The following is a 15,584-nucleotide window of genomic DNA, read 5'->3' on the forward strand; positions in this document are numbered from 1 at the left end:
AGTCCCAGCCTGTCCCTGGGAGCGTGGTCCGAACGCTCCTGGAGCTCAGACAGGTTTGGTGCTCTCACTGTTCCATGGGGAAGCTGATGCTCATTGATCTGCAGCCAGGAAAGCCGGGAAAGGTCTGTGCAATCTTCCACCTACGCGGGAAAAGTGAATTCTGATGCATATAATGGAAATACACCTAAAAGAAAAACAAACAAACAAAAAAAAACCCCTCCAAACCCAGGCTGAATTCCAGAAAAAAAACTTCTCTAGAGTAATGTCTTTGAAGGGACATCACAGAAACTTTATTGAAAATAAAAGTTGTAGGAACATCTGTTGCAGAGGTCGGTCGTGCATCCTCACGGATGGGAGAGTAATTCAATACACAGGCTCCAACTTTAACGAGTCTCTTCCCTGAGCCACAGAAAATACATTGCTCAGGGTCCACGGGTATGCCAACACATAAGATCAGCGTGGGAGTGAGAGGACACACAGCAATTCCTTCAGGATTGAGACATTCCAAAGATTCCTCCAGGCAGTAAGCTCTCAATCATTGAGTTCAAACTCTGCTGTTTCCGCTGCTCTGAGTCCAAAACCAGCACATTCCCCGAATCCACAGCATCTGAAAAGCAAATAAAACAGTAGGAAACACTCACCTAACCCACGATCCTTCTGTTGCAGTTAAGGGCAGCAGAGGAGGGTCCTCGTGAAGGGAATGGACTGAGGAAATCAATTTTATCTCCAGAAACTCCCTGTGAATGTCCCACCACCAGCAGCTGCAAACATTTCTATTTGTCTGAGCTTCAGCAGAAGCTGCAGCAAGGACCTGTCTTCCAGTTATTGATCCTCTACAAGTATTCATGGAATTAAGCCAGTAAAATAGAATCTTACACGATGCATTGTAATTAATATGCAAAATTATAATGAATTCCCTGTTTAAATTAGTTTTAAGGTAGCTGTTTGGTTTGGGTTTTTTTAAATACTAAGCATATTTTTTTCCAACAAAATCAGTTTCGCTGTAACCTATCCAAGAACTTAAGTTTTGCAAGGCTGTACCAAAAGCAGTTTCCAAACACTTAAGCAAGAGTTAGAACTCCTTTGTGTTGTGGTTCATAAAAGCAAACCTGAAATCGATGCAATCTAGGCAGTGAACACAGCTTTAAGGATAGATATCCAATCTTTAGCACATTCCAAAAATCAGCAAGAGAAAAACCAATTCTTCCACATTACTTTTCAGTTCTAGAAAAATAAATTTGCTATTACAGTGCTTTTAATACTGTCCTTTTGGCATGTATTTAATTTCAGTTAACAAGTTGCAGCTCATTTTTTGCACCCTCACAAGCATTTTAATGCAGAAACTGTATACTAGCAACAGCTTCACAGGCCATTCCCACCAGGTGAGGAGACACAAATCCTTGGGAGTTGCTTTAGCAATGCTGTTCTGTTCCTTTGTAAGGAATCTGAGCTTCCATACAGGCTGAGAAGAATCCAGCACCTGTGAAGAAGCCCCAGGCTGAGAGAGGGTCCCAGCTTTGGCTGCAGCAGCACACAGAGATTTCCAGGGCTGGGCAGAAGCGAAGGCAGGAGGCTCAGGCAGCTCCTGGAACACCTGAGGAGGCAGCAGCTGCTGTGGCTTTTCTGGGCTTTCACTGCCAAAAGGCACAGCCAGATCCCCTTGGTGGGGATACTCCCACAGAGCACAGCATCAGGTTTGGCTGAACTGCTGACAGTTCTTCAGACTGACTCAGGATAAGCCACACACCAGCAATTATTTAGAATCCAGCCTGACCCGAGTTTTCTTCCTCAATAGAATCAAGCTTCAATAAATTCCAGCTCAAGTTACATAGGACACTTGATATCCGAGTTTAACTTCATTAAAAATGCATTTCCTCATACAGAATTTGGGTAGAAAATAGGTAGACAGTGGGCATAACTCATGGGAAATAACTCTTGACAATGCAAATGACATTGTGCTACAGAAAGTTACTTTTTTAAAAAAAAGATATTTCACATCACTGCCACTTTCATTTATTATGAAGAACAGAAACATGTTAACATCACAAAAGTATGTTTCAGTTTATAATTTAAATAAAAAAAAGAATAATTGCCCAATTAGGTTGGAAGTGTTTTATTACTTCTTTGAAACCATCTGCCATGATAAAATGTCAAAAGCACCGGTCAAGACAGAAATAAATAACACGATCTCATGTTAGAGAGAAAGTTGCAAATACAGTATATTAAATTATAGCCATTTGCTGCTTCACACCAAGTGATGCAGCCAGCACGAGGGAGACAGTAGTTTTACTCACAATCATTGAAAGATCTATCACCAGAACAGGGGAGCTGCACACCCAACACAAGCCTCATTCTTCCTTTCACCAATTTACTTCATGAAATCCATGAAGAGTTTGAACTGGCAGCTTTGGTGGTTCAACATCCCCTTTCTCTAGAGGTAACAAGAGTGGTACAAAGCTTTTCATTAGCCCCACAAAAAGCCAAGGCTTTCATATTTTTGCAGTCTTTGCTTTCAGGTCCATCCCTGAAAATGGTCAGTTTAAAGCCATGTCTCAAGTCCTCTTTAGCACAGAGTAAAGAAACTCAGGGCAGGCAAGAGATGCAGCTTCAGTGTCACATAGTGTTGTGAAGCTGCACTTCTGGGGCTTGGAGCAGAGCAGCTCAGCAGGTCTGTGGGGAGCACTTGTATCAGTCAGAAAATGAAGGAAGTTACAGTCCCTTGGGGGAAATAAAAAAAAACCAACCAAACATATAAAAAGCAATATTAAAAATATTAAGACAAGGCCTCTACAATTGCACATCACTTCAGGCCTGAATTAAATTAAGAGTTCTATTACTTATATGGTGCCTTAACTTCTTTTGTATGGCCTGCAGCAAAGTTCTCCACTGAAAAAAGCAGTGAAAACCCCAAATTCTCCACTGAAGGCCTTGTAACATGCCACTTGCATGACACCTCTCATGGTCAGTAAAGGACCACAAACATGTCCTCTCCCAGGAAGACATCTGAAAGAGAATTTTCTGTCAGGGAAAATGGATGTAATATCTACTGTAGTGAAGCCACTCCTTATACAAAAAACATAAACCATATGGACAAATGCATTGTAAAATAAACAATTTGTACAGCAGCTACAGTTTGAAACATCCAAGACCCACTGCAGCAGGCCAGAGAGATTTTCTTTTTGGGTTTCTACTCCATTTTTTCAGCTTAACTTCCCTGCTTTAATGTAATATCTCTACTTTAACTAAAAAAATAATGCATGAAAAAAATATATGATCATCCCAATGAAAGAAAATCATTCCCATGATTACTCAAGCTCAGAAAATTTTTTAATTAACTAAACATGTTAAATTATGCCAGTGATTACATCTTGTTATTTACAAGATCAAGTACCACTGATTCTTAGTAATGGTGCAGTATCTAAATTAAGATCACAGGGGTTGGATTATGTTCTGATTGCTAAAAGCTTTCCTTTTTAGCTGCCTATCCAGTTCTTTGGAGTTTTTGAGTCTGGAAGAATGGGCATTCAATCAAACAATTTCGTGTCTCAACAAATTTTACATTAAGATCAATTTTTGACATCCAGTCCCATGGAATCAGTAACATGGTTTAAATTTGAAGTCTGTAACAATTATGACATAAGAATATAGAAGACAACACATTTTGGTTCACAGTAACACACTAATTACTGTAGTCACTGGTAAACTTCAATTTTTAATTATTCTTAAGTACTGTGTTTCAAAATGTGCATAGAGCACCGAATTTTTTTGTGTGGGAGCATCAAATTTCCTGACATTTTCCATATAATCCTTACAAACACCTCACAGACCACCAAACTTGTACTTTGAAAAATTCTACAGAAACATTGCACAGATGTTGCACCACAAGGGCTCGTACATTCAAAGGCAGCTTTCTGGAGTGCAGGTCCATCCATTCACATTGGGAAAAAAGTTCACAGAAACTCCAAAAATGAGAAAATGAAGCGAAACCTAGTGTGACTTTACACCAATAAGAACAACAATAAGGACAATTACTATAACGAACAAAATTAAAATAACGAGCATCTTCCGATTCTTCTTTTGATATTGCTCTGCCTGTAAAACAGAGAGGAAAGAGTTAATAATTAGATTTCTGCAAGGCTGAGCTACAGACTCTTGTTTAGTGTAAGTGTAAGTGTACATTGCAGGCAATTCCCACACAGTAACTCTGATCTGCACCAGAAGCTCCAGGGAAGGTAAATGCACACTGAAGTCACATCCACTGTGTTAAAGACTCAGTTTGCTGAGATAAGATTCCTTCCTTCATGTCTGAAGGACATTAAAATTCACAACAAAATTTCTTTTTTAACAGGCACATTTGTTGTACCTGGTCAGCTGTGCATTTTCATTTAATTTCAATTAGAACTGAAAGCTTTATTTTTGAGTTGGTTCTCAAGTTTTCTGCTTCATTCCTTCTTTCTTCTAACCATATTTTCTCATCCCTCTCCTCCTTTTTGCAGGGGAATTAATAGGATACAACATAGAGGAAATTCTCCAAAAGCCAAATTAAAGTCTATTAATAGAAGCTAAACAAAACAAAGCTTGTATTTTGTTTTTAATTAATAAGCCTTCAAAATAAAACCAAAACAAAGTGACCACAAAACTCTGATCGGCTGAGATCAATGTTTTTAAAACTTTTCAAGTGTTCATAGCAAAACTTCACATTAAAGCAAGAGGTTGGATCTAACAAGTGTCAGATGGTAAGACAAAACATTAATAATTATTCTTTCTGCTCACATGATTGAGATAATGTTTTCAAACTAAAATCTGCAGTGAGGTAGCCAATAACCAGCCCTATTCCCAAGTGCCTGGCTTTTCAAAGAGAGAAGGAATTGCAGACAGGTCCCACCAGGTCAGCAATATAAATATCAAAGCACATTGGTTGGATGCCCAGAAAGTCTTTTAAGAAATCAACTCGAGGCATCAAGCATGACATTAACAGAAGTTACTTGGGAAGCTCCTCTTACAGTACAGCTGTAATTAGAAAAGCTTGTTAGATGTGCAGAATGGCTTAAGTATTCCATCAGCTTACCTTATGCAGTTGTTTTAGACCCTCTTCAGTTTTCATACATGACTGTTCAATATTATAGTCAATTCTATCTAGAACTGTTCCCTAAATAAAATGGAGAAAACAAGCACCAAATTGAACCTACATGAGCTTCATAAAGCAAATGTTATCATAAGCAGCAGAGTAATTAACAACACTCACAGCAAACAGCTCATGAGCTATGTAAACAATGAACTTTTACAGAACTAGTTGGGACTCCATTAAGCAAATTCTTTGCTCAGTTCCTAATAGCAGCTCTGTCACCATCTCACATCACAAACCTTACAATCATCTTAATTCCAGACCAGCTGCTTTTGGCTGACAAATTCAACATAAACTGATCTCTGGGAGAAATAACCAAGTGAACTGTGGCTTTCTATGTTCTTTGGTTTTTAAGTCTAACCCACATTACGAGTTGAATTCTATTCATTTATTTTCATTAACTCAACTTGTGGCAGATTTCAAGCAGAGGAAACCTGAGCATGAAGAAGCAAATTAGGAAAAGTGAGTCTGGAAGCCTTCACACTGCATGGAATGTCCCATTTCTCACTAACACTGTGCTGTCCATGTACCTGTTCTACTATCATTGCTCCCAGGTCCCTAAATATCTCGTTGAGATCAGAGATTGACTGCACAATCTGACGGATTTCTCGCTCCCTCTCTTCCACCATCAGGGTGTTTTGCTCCACCAATGCCAGCTGGTCATCTGTAAAACCCTGTTGAAACAGAAGATTTACATGCTGAACTAATATTAATGACATGAAAATAATTACAAACATAAAAAGATTTCATAACTCAGATATTTACAATATGAGAAGAGAAAATGCAATTAATATTGAATCTGTGTAATAATATCTTAACTTACTCTATCATAAAGTGTATCATCTTCCCCATCATCCATCAGTGGGACTGAGGTGTCAAAGAAGTGTTTGGACCTTTCTTCTCTATTCTTCATACCTGTAAAAGACAAACTATGTTTGAGCAAGATATTTAAGCCCACTATAATCAGGGTAAGGTCTGAAGCACCAGACAGAAAAGCACAAAAAAAGAATATCTGGGTAGTAACTTACATAAATCACAATATTTAAATTTAAACCGTCAGGCTTACTATTTAACAAAAGCATAACAAATTCAACCAGACTTGTAAGACTGATTAAATCAGTGATTTTTAAGTTGTTACGTCCCATGGAGTTAAAAAAATTAGGAAGGTTAAGAGCCTTAAAGTGGGATCACTCCAGGCTATTTTGTAACAAATTCTCTTGGGAACAATCCTTGTCTGAACTGTGATCTTCAGTTCCACCTGTGCCATTTATACCACAGGAGGAAGAAATATCAATGTTAAATTTAAAAATACAGTTTTTGTGGGTTTCTTTCAAGATTTAAAAAAACTATCTCAGCTTAAAACAGAACAGAACAAAATTTTACTTCTAAACAGAAATGATTTCACTTCCAGTCTGTTTATGGATGCAGAATTTTAATTTATCACAGACTAGCTCTTAAGCTTTATCTATCACAGCCTGCCATCTGCAGCAGGTGTTAAGGCTGGACACCAGTGGCTGCTTCACCAGTGTAACAGATGCAGCTCTGCAAACCACAATTTGAGGAGCAAAATGCATTAAAATTGTGGATGGATGAAATATGGTTTTGTTGATATGCTCAACTGTAACATTTCTTCTTTAGCAACAAAAAAAAGAAGTAGAACAAAGCAGTTTGAACATGGGCTGTGACCCACAAACTCTGCAATCCCAACTCTAGTTAGTCCTGTGTGCATCATTTAACCCTTCTGTGCAAGAGTGTCCCAACCCAAGACGAGAAGCACAGCTCAGTGAGTGCTTCCCACAGAAGGGGCCCATGCATTGCTGTTCCCCTCTTATGCTTACGTTTGAGATAGTCAGACTGTGCATGCCTAAAGTTGGTGGAGAGGTCCTGCAGGGCCTGTGCTAAGGAAGACACCACGTTCCTGAGAACACGTGCTTCTTGCTCCGTGCAAGTTCGTGACCTGCTCTGCAGCACCTGCACTGCTCTCTGACACCTGTGGAATAACTGAGAGAACAATTCCATCAGTGCAAAATCATACAGCAGCACACACTCTAAACAGCACTTTGCAAAAATGCCACATTGAAGGCTAATATTTTGATTTCTACATTTTTTCAAGTAATTTTTTAATTTGCCCCATGCAATGTTTAAAAAGATATGGAAAAAGAACATAAATGAACAAACAACTTTGAGCTAACAAGGCAGCAGAGTAACACAACTCCCTCTGACCAAAGACATTTGCTTCATTATAATTAGCTGGACTGCAAGCATCAGAATAGACATTTCTCTGAGATAATTGTAAATTTACTTGATAATCTCCCAATCCTGTTCCAAGTTGAAAATCAAACAGGTAAGGGAAAGAACAGGGAGGTTTAAGTGACTTGTTGGGAAGTTCAGAGCAGAGTCCAGGACTTCTGGCTCGCTCCAACACTGATCACAAAATAAATCCTTTGCTCAGAGCAAACCACTGCCTCATTCTAATGCATTAAAGATGTGCCAAAATGGAGGTTCAAGACCCAAAGCACTCTGTACCTGTGTGATCTCCTGGGTTGTGATTTCTATTGCCCGTTCCTCTTCACTGCTGTCATCCAGTGTGGGTCTGTTTAGATGTTTATCATGAAGACTGGCTAATTCTTTCATTTTCTGTTTAACCCTGGCAATATCATACTGAATCTACAACAGAAAGCCCAACAGGAAGAAAGGGAATTAATTCATGCTTCAGGGGAAAAGGTTCTGACAAATGTTAGACAAAAATCATTGAGAGAAATCTGTAACATAAAAGGCAAACCAAATATTATTAAAAGCCACATAAAAAGCTGACTAAGAAACTGATACTCTTAATAGACTTTGAGTTTGCTACTCTTTTAAGCCTACTCATTAATCTTAGACAAGACTGCTGCTTTCAAATGTGCTTCATTAAGTTAAAATAATATTTTTATAATTATACAGCATCACAGCTAGAAGATTTAGCCAACTTCCAAAAAAATAAATGGAAATTCAGGTCACACCTCTAACTGTTAGAAATTGAATAGCCTCAACTCAACAGCAGAAGTTAAATGCCATGCTTTCAACCAAGTAATTAAAATAAATCTGTAAGGATGATTATGCTGTAAAAGGAGACTAAGCATCTTTCTGCACAATGGGTTCTGTCCACACAAACTGATGAGCCAACATGTGTTCTGAGTGTGCATTTAGAAAAAAAGGATTTTCTGAAAGTCAAGAATAGCTTCACATTCCAAATACTGGAAAAGATTTTTAATTAGATGCTTCCAGAATCATTCCCTTGCATTTGTCCAAATATTTCCAAAACTTGCAAGGCATATAGATTGAAGAGGCAGAAAAATTCTCCTGCTAGAAAACACTTAACATTTCCTGTTTTCAATCACTGACCTGCTCATCTCCACCATTTTAGGGTCTATTCAACTGGACCCCTCACCAGCTTCAAACAAAAATTCAAACTAAAATTCTTATTTGAATCTTTCTTCCAATATTATTTCTGCTAGGAAACTGACAGAATGTGAATGACAAGTGTAAGAAATCCCTCCGTGGGAAGTCAGCTGGATGTGCCAGGGCACAGCACCCACCTCGTCTGCCCCATCCACCCACTTGGGGGGCAGGCGCTTGGTGACGCCGATGGCGGCCTCGGGGTCCAGGCTGATCCCTGACACCAGGGCCATGCGGTCATCAGCCAGCTGCACAGGAAAAGAGACAGCCAATTAGCTGTGCTAATTACACCCCAACCCCTGAGCACCAGAGAAGGGCAGCTATGCCTTCCCACAGAAATGAACCTCAGGGATGTGGTCAAACATCTCGTCTCCTGGTTTGGCTCTCTGTGCTAGTGACCCACACCCTCCCTCTTGTGCAGCATCTGAAAGCTTAGAGTTACTCCTAGAATAAATTCTTAGCAAATTTCCCAGGAGGAAAGGTAGTATTGCAGTGAAAATTCAAGTAATTCTCATGTTGGTGCATTTCTATCAGACAACAATTCACAGCCAATGCTGCAGCACAGTTCATATTGGGCTTGGCAAGTTTGAAAACTGCATTTGGGAAAATCTCAGGAAAAGCATTTATTATAACTGCTTGTTCTCAAACAATGTTATTCTGAAGAACAAACACTCTTGCAAACTGACATGCATCTCAAATGGTTACTTAGTGATAATTAAATTGTGCTAAACACAAATAGCCAAGGCAGTACTGCAGATGATCATCAATGATACCTCTTACATTAACTAATTACTTGGGAAGGCTTTCGTACAAACATTTCTCTATTTTCTCCCAAATTTGTAATTTTTCTTTATCAGGTCTGGAAAATTTTGTGGTTCCCTACCCCATCCCTTTTTAAAAAATAATCCCCCTTCCTTTCTGAGCAACTCTTTTTTGAAAGCCATTTTTTTATCCCTGACCTTATTCCTGATCAATAAAGTTTGCATAATTTATGCACAGCATGAAGAATAGTTAATGGCTTCACTGTGCAAAGTCACTCTACCCCACATGCCCACAATAAGTCAGATTGGTTCATACATTTATCTATTTATAACATAACATCACAAAATGCTTGATTTCTCTATGCAGCCTGTCCTTCTACTGTGCAAAGACACTTCATCCTATACAATGAAATTCTATAAACTAACAGAATAAAGAAAGACTATTCTAGCTCAGTGATGTAGGCTTGATGCACCATGGCAGAATAAAATGTGAAAAACAATACCTCATCCAGCTCCTGAAGTGATTTGTGGATCCCATCAGCCCCATCCAGTTAGAGACAGCAAAAGATAAAAGGGAAAAAAGAGACATAGGACAGATATAGGGCATGGTCAGTTGGGAAAATACTGATTTATTTTTAAAGCATGATGGTTTACCAAGAACAAACAAACTGGCTTTTAAGACATGGTTAATCAATAAATACATCATGATATTGCATTTTAAGTCAGCATTTTGCTTAATACATCAACTTTTTAAAAAACATTTCAGTTCCTTGGTAAACAGCAAGAACATAAGAGATCAAGTGCAGAGCTTGGTTTGTTTTACAAAGTAATTGCACAGTGAAGTTTCTAAATGCTGAAATGTCAGGCAGAAAAGCTGCAATAGAATCCAGTGAAGAATGACAGCAAGGGCAGTCTGACTGCAGCACTCAGCATCCACTGGCTTTGGTTATGATTGAGGGGACACAGAGAAGCTTTTGTACATTTATTGACATTTATTGACAAGCACCCCAGTTCTCACAGGATCAAAGACAGCAAAGGACAAAATGCAGAAGGAAATGTTCAGTCACTTCTGTACACACTTGAGCTGTGCTCTGCTTTCAGGGAACATTAACCCTGCAGGGATCTGAAAAAATACACCAGGACACGAATCTGCACCTTCTGTTCACCAGTCCTTGCACTGGGGAGGGGATGTGGGACCAAAAGGATATTTCACTCCAAGACTAACAAAGTCAGACCTAAAACTGGACAGAATCCTTGTGGTTTAGCAAAGCAGCAGCAGCTGATGATCTCTTAGGAGATTGCCCAAGCTTTAGGAACAGGACTCCACTGTTAAAGATGCTGCTTTGATTCTCTGAGTTTAGGAATGAAATTCTTGACAGAATTCTCACAGCAAAGGATTTCTCAAGGGGAAAGCTGGAGATGAACTCAGGGAAGCTGAAGTGCTGTGGGCTGGAATTTGCCCCCCCTGGCCTGGTGGCACTCAGCAGCTCTGCCTGGGGACAGCACCCCAGGGAAACACAGCAGCAGCACCAAACCATGAGAGACAACCAGCCCACAGACACCTCCACACCTCTGGCTGAAACAGATCACCTGTGGGACTCTGAAATACCCACAGGGCCAGAAATGACTCCTTTCACCCCCTGCACACATGGACAGTTCCCAGTCACCGAGAGCCTCCACTGCACTTGAGTGAGCAGCCCCGCAAAAACCTTCAATTAATGTTAACAAACACTGCAAGTAAATATTTGATGCAGGTGCTCAATGTTATTGCACTGCCTGCTGAGTAAATTGCAGTTTCATTGCTCAGGAGAAATGAGTTCAAAATATTTTGGAATATTTTTGTAGGTGATATTTTAAAAATATAAAACTTTGAAAAAATAATCACTTTTTCTAGGTGATATTTAAAAAAACCCAAGGATCTACAGAAGTGACATTAAAAAATGGACGAGGACTAAATGCAGAGCCAAAGTAAACATGAAAAATCCAAATTACTGTTGACATTGCCTGTTCTGCAAATGCAATTTAATACACAGCTTCTTAGACATAGATGTAATACAATTAGCAATGAACAAAGACCATTGCCAGCTACAGGAAGCACTGCTTTTCCCAACAAAAATCATTATGTACAGCTATTCAAAGTGATGAGACTGCCAGCAGATATTTACTGGTAGCTATGACAAATAAATGATGAGTTTAAACATAAAATGTGAAAACTTGAGCAGAGCTGAGCTGCCAAGCAGCCCATCACAGCCTGACTAGCTCCAAACCTAGAAAAAGTTACAGAAACTCCTCTGAACCAGTCACTTTTGGTAGTTTCTGTAAAGAGGAGTTACACTAGAACCTAGAATCCCCTTTGTCCCAGATGTGATTGAGTACTATTTGTATTTAGGGATAAATAAAAAGGGCAATGAACATCAGAGCAACTTATGGAGAAATTTAAGCAATGGGACTAAACTACACCAGTGTATTTAACAGTGCCCACAGTGAAGTGAATAGAAGAGTTCTGCTGTATGAATTTATTTCTTTTTGGAGGTAAGGAGACCTCAAACCCCTCCTGCCAATGCCACCACGAAGCTGCCAGAACAGGAACTGATTTATTACGCACGGAGCGAGCAGCACACACAGATCTCTTCTATTCCTTTAACGTGAAGGAGCGGGAAAACAGGAACCACCAGGGAGGGTGGGGAGGGCCGGGCAGAGGGAGGAAGGTCGGGGAGGGAGGGGTGGGTTTGAGGAGAGGGTTCGGAGGAAGGGGAAGAGGGGCAGGGCCCGGCCCGGCAGCCCGGGGCGCGGCGAGTACAGAAGGATGAAGGGAGGAGACTCACCGCAGCAGCCATGCTACGTGAATTCAGAGGGCTGGAGGAGCCGAAACTACTCACTTGCTCGGCCAGCAGCTGCCGGCTCTGCACCGCGTTGTTCCGCAACAACAAGAACGCGTCCGTGAGACGCCGGGTGGCCATGGCCCCCCGCCCCACCGGGCCCGAGCCCGGCCCGGGGCCCGCGGCAGACGCGGCGGCCGCCCCTCACAGGGTCGGGGCGGAGACCCGTCAGAGGGCCGTGAGCGGGAGCGCTCAGAGGGCCGGGGCCGGGACGGCCCTGGGCGGGACCGGGACCCCCCAGCCCGGGCCCCCGCGGCCGCCGGGCGCCGCCATCGCCCCGGCCCGCACCGGCACTTCCGCGTTGTGCAGCGCCCGCCGCCTTCCGGCCGCCCGCCCGCGCCGCTCCGCCCGGGACCGCGGCCGCGACAACACAGTTCCGGTGCTCCGGGGGCCGGGGCAGCAGCACCCGGGCCCGTGTCCATCCCTCTGTCCATGTCCATCCCCGTGTCCGTGTCCATCCCTCTGTCCGTGTCCATCCCTCAGTCCATGTCCATCCCCGTGTCCATGTCCGTGTCCGTGTCCATCCCCGTGTCCGTGTTCATGGCCATGTCCATGTCCATCCCCACGTCCATCTTCACATTCTTCTCCAGTACATCCCCACATCCATCCCCTGTCCAGCCCCATGTTCATCTCCATGTCCATCCCCACATCCATCCCCTGTCCAGCCCCACGTCCATCTCCATGTCCAGCCCCACATCAGCCCCATGCTCATTCCCATGTCCATCTTCACGTCCATCCCCATGTCCATGTCCCATCCATCCCCAGGTCCATCCGCAGTCCAACCCTTCATCCATCCCCACGTCCATGCCCACATCCCATTTGGGTTTTTCCTTCCACCCCTTCCTTGCCATTCCCTTTGCTTCCAGTCAATTTTCTGTTTTGCAAACAATGACAAGTAGCTTTTTTCCCCCCCCAATTCCCAACAATCCAGGATGTTCCCTGAAAGCGAACAAGCAATTTAAAACAACAATATGGTGTTTGACTTTTCAGAAGAGACTTTTCAACCTGGTGACTAAAATGACTTTTCCCAGCTGCTCTGTCAGTCCCATGTGGGGCAGATGTGACACAAGGCTTGGGCTCCCTCCAGTGCATCCCATGCCTTTATTCCAGGGGACAGCTGACAAATCCCCATGGGAACAGCAATGGCCACTGCCCAGCACAGCCAGGGGAGCTGCTGCCCACGGATCAGCAGGAGACTCCCTGGCTCAAACCCTCCCAGACCAGGCAGTATTTACACCGTGGTGGAACAGGGACTGTAATCACAACCACATTTTCTGGAAATGTTATCTCATTTATTGAACCGCCTGGGCAAACTTGGACCGTGAAAAATGGGGGGAAATTCCCTCTGCTAATTTAAGATATTTGGGGAGTTTTCTTGAGCAGCCCTTCTGCCTCAGCAGGAGAGACCTGAAACTTGGAATTTAGCAAGGAAATAAGCTCCAGCCACGCAAGGCCTAACGCACGCAGCTCATTCTTCGTGGTCTGCTGAAATCTGCTTTCACTTTGGCTGCCTGACAGAGCCTTTAAAATATATGTGTGTGCTTCATTTCTTCATGCTAATTTTTAATCTTCTGTAACAATTTTTATACTATGAGAACAGCTAATGACCTTCCTGCCTTCTCTTGGCACTGCTGCTGTTGCTGGAGGTCAGGAGAAATTTCTCTTGCCTTCAGTGGTCTCGCCATGATCTTTTAGAAAAAAACTTTTGGAATATCTCATTAGGATGGAGAACATGAACCCAGTAGGAACCCCAATATGCTGGAAGTTGGTACACAGCAGCAATTAACATATTTTGCTTTCTGATTTTTGCCAACTTAAAAAAAGTTTTGGATGTTGGGCAGGCTTGGAATTTATGCAGGGGCTATAAAAGTATTTGGGACTTGTACACAGAGGGATAAAACTCTGCAAGGAATGGGTCCAGACTTGGTGAATAACCACTTCAAAGTGGATATTAGGAATAAGCAAAGGGAGTGGAAGGAATGGAAAAAAGGATTAATCAAAGAAAACTACGACTTAGAAGTTAGGAAGTGTGGGCATAAAGGGAAAAGTGCCAGAAGGAAAGCTAAGGTAGATCTAGCAAAGGAAATTAAAACAAATAGCAAAAATGTTCTTCAGGCATACATAGCAGGGGAGGAAGGAGAGGAGGGGGAGAGGTGCTGAAAGGGGGGGAGGCAGGACACAAATGAATGTATAATATGTAGTGGAAATGTACACAGAGGAAATGAATGCATGGAGACAGAAATTACCTCATGCAAGTGGAACAAATCATCAAGATCATAATGTGACAATGATTTGGGCTAAATGATCGTTACAGGCACCTTTCAGCTGGAATATTCTAATTTCTGACTCAGACATCCAAGAGCACTTTCTGTCTGGCTGTGGAACAGCATCCCTGCATGAGCAACACAACACAATCTGAGAACAGGAAAAATTCTTCCAGCTTTTAAAAAGAGGGAAAATTATTGAAGTCTGATCCAAATAAAATACAAGACTTTGGGATAAATTTAGCAAGACATGATGGCAGAGAGAACTGGCCTAAAAGGCAACATAGATTTATTTACTGAAGGTGGACGGTGCTGGACTAACCTGATGACTTTGGAAGGTTTTCATAGCAGATAAGAGCTGGTGGTTCTGTTCTGCCTGGCAATGAGAGAATATGTTGAGCCATCAGAGGAATTGGGTCCTGGTGTGTCCTCCCTACAGGCATGGCAAAGTCAAACAACCACATCAGAATGTTGGACTTGATCTGATCATAAAAAACCCAGGTCATATTTTCCCCTCTAAGACAGCACACATCCCTAGATACATCTCCTCAGTGTGTCCTGGCAATGTTCAGGGCTGTTGCGTGCCTGTGCCTAAGCCCACAGCTCTAGGTTTGGAGCCTGTGTCTTCCTTTGCTCTTTTATCTCTTTTTTGATGCCCGTTCCCTGCTGCTGCTCCCAGTGAGGCAGGAGACAGCAATGCTGCCTGCACTGGCACATTCCTGCACCCACCTCCTCCCACAGCCAGGGCCTGGTGGGGAACTTTCCAGTTACTACTGTGGCATTTGGATCTGGCTGCTGGTGGAAAAAACCACTCCATATTCAGAAGAACATTCTATTTCGAGGTGAATAGATAAGCATCCTTTTTTTTTTTTTTAATGGCAAGTTAATCAGAGACATATTTCAAACTCCAGCTTGAAACTGCAAACTCCTTTGCTTGTGCTTAAAATGCTTAAAAACTCCTTCACTGTGGTCCTGTTCTTGTATCACTGTTTGGGTGCCCAGGCCATGTGAAGGGCAAGCAGACCTCATGCTCCAGTGATCAGATGAAGGTCAATCACCACCATGTTTTATCTTGTGTAATTGAGTAGATGCATGGAGGAGGTGAAATATTGCACTC

General features: G+C 42.2%; 1 protein-coding gene across 3 annotated transcripts; it reads right to left on the bottom strand.

Annotated features, from left to right (window-relative positions):
• Positions 1-1,997: 1,997 nt before the first annotated feature.
• On the bottom strand, positions 1,998-12,475 carry STX16 (syntaxin 16). Of its 3 annotated transcripts, XM_066561421.1 has the most exons (9): positions 12,204-12,474; positions 9,828-9,839; positions 8,704-8,811; positions 7,652-7,792; positions 6,964-7,126; positions 5,949-6,040; positions 5,656-5,799; positions 5,069-5,149; positions 1,998-4,092 (listed from the first exon to the last, which is right to left on the bottom strand). In XM_066561421.1, the coding sequence occupies exons 1-9, from the start codon at positions 12,282-12,284 to the stop codon at positions 3,988-3,990; spliced, it is 927 nt and encodes a 308-aa protein (XP_066417518.1). In that variant the 5' UTR covers positions 12,285-12,474; the 3' UTR covers positions 1,998-3,987. The 3 variants fall into 3 exon arrangements, with proteins under 3 accessions (XP_066417518.1, XP_066417517.1, XP_066417519.1); XM_066561420.1 differs by lacking the exon at positions 9,828-9,839 and having other exon boundaries at positions 12,150-12,475; XM_066561422.1 differs by lacking the exon at positions 9,828-9,839.
• Positions 12,476-15,584: the final 3,109 nt, after the last annotated feature.

This window comes from Molothrus aeneus, chromosome 17 (genome assembly GCF_037042795.1).
Source record: "Molothrus aeneus isolate 106 chromosome 17, BPBGC_Maene_1.0, whole genome shotgun sequence".
NCBI lineage: Eukaryota > Metazoa > Chordata > Aves > Passeriformes > Icteridae > Molothrus > Molothrus aeneus.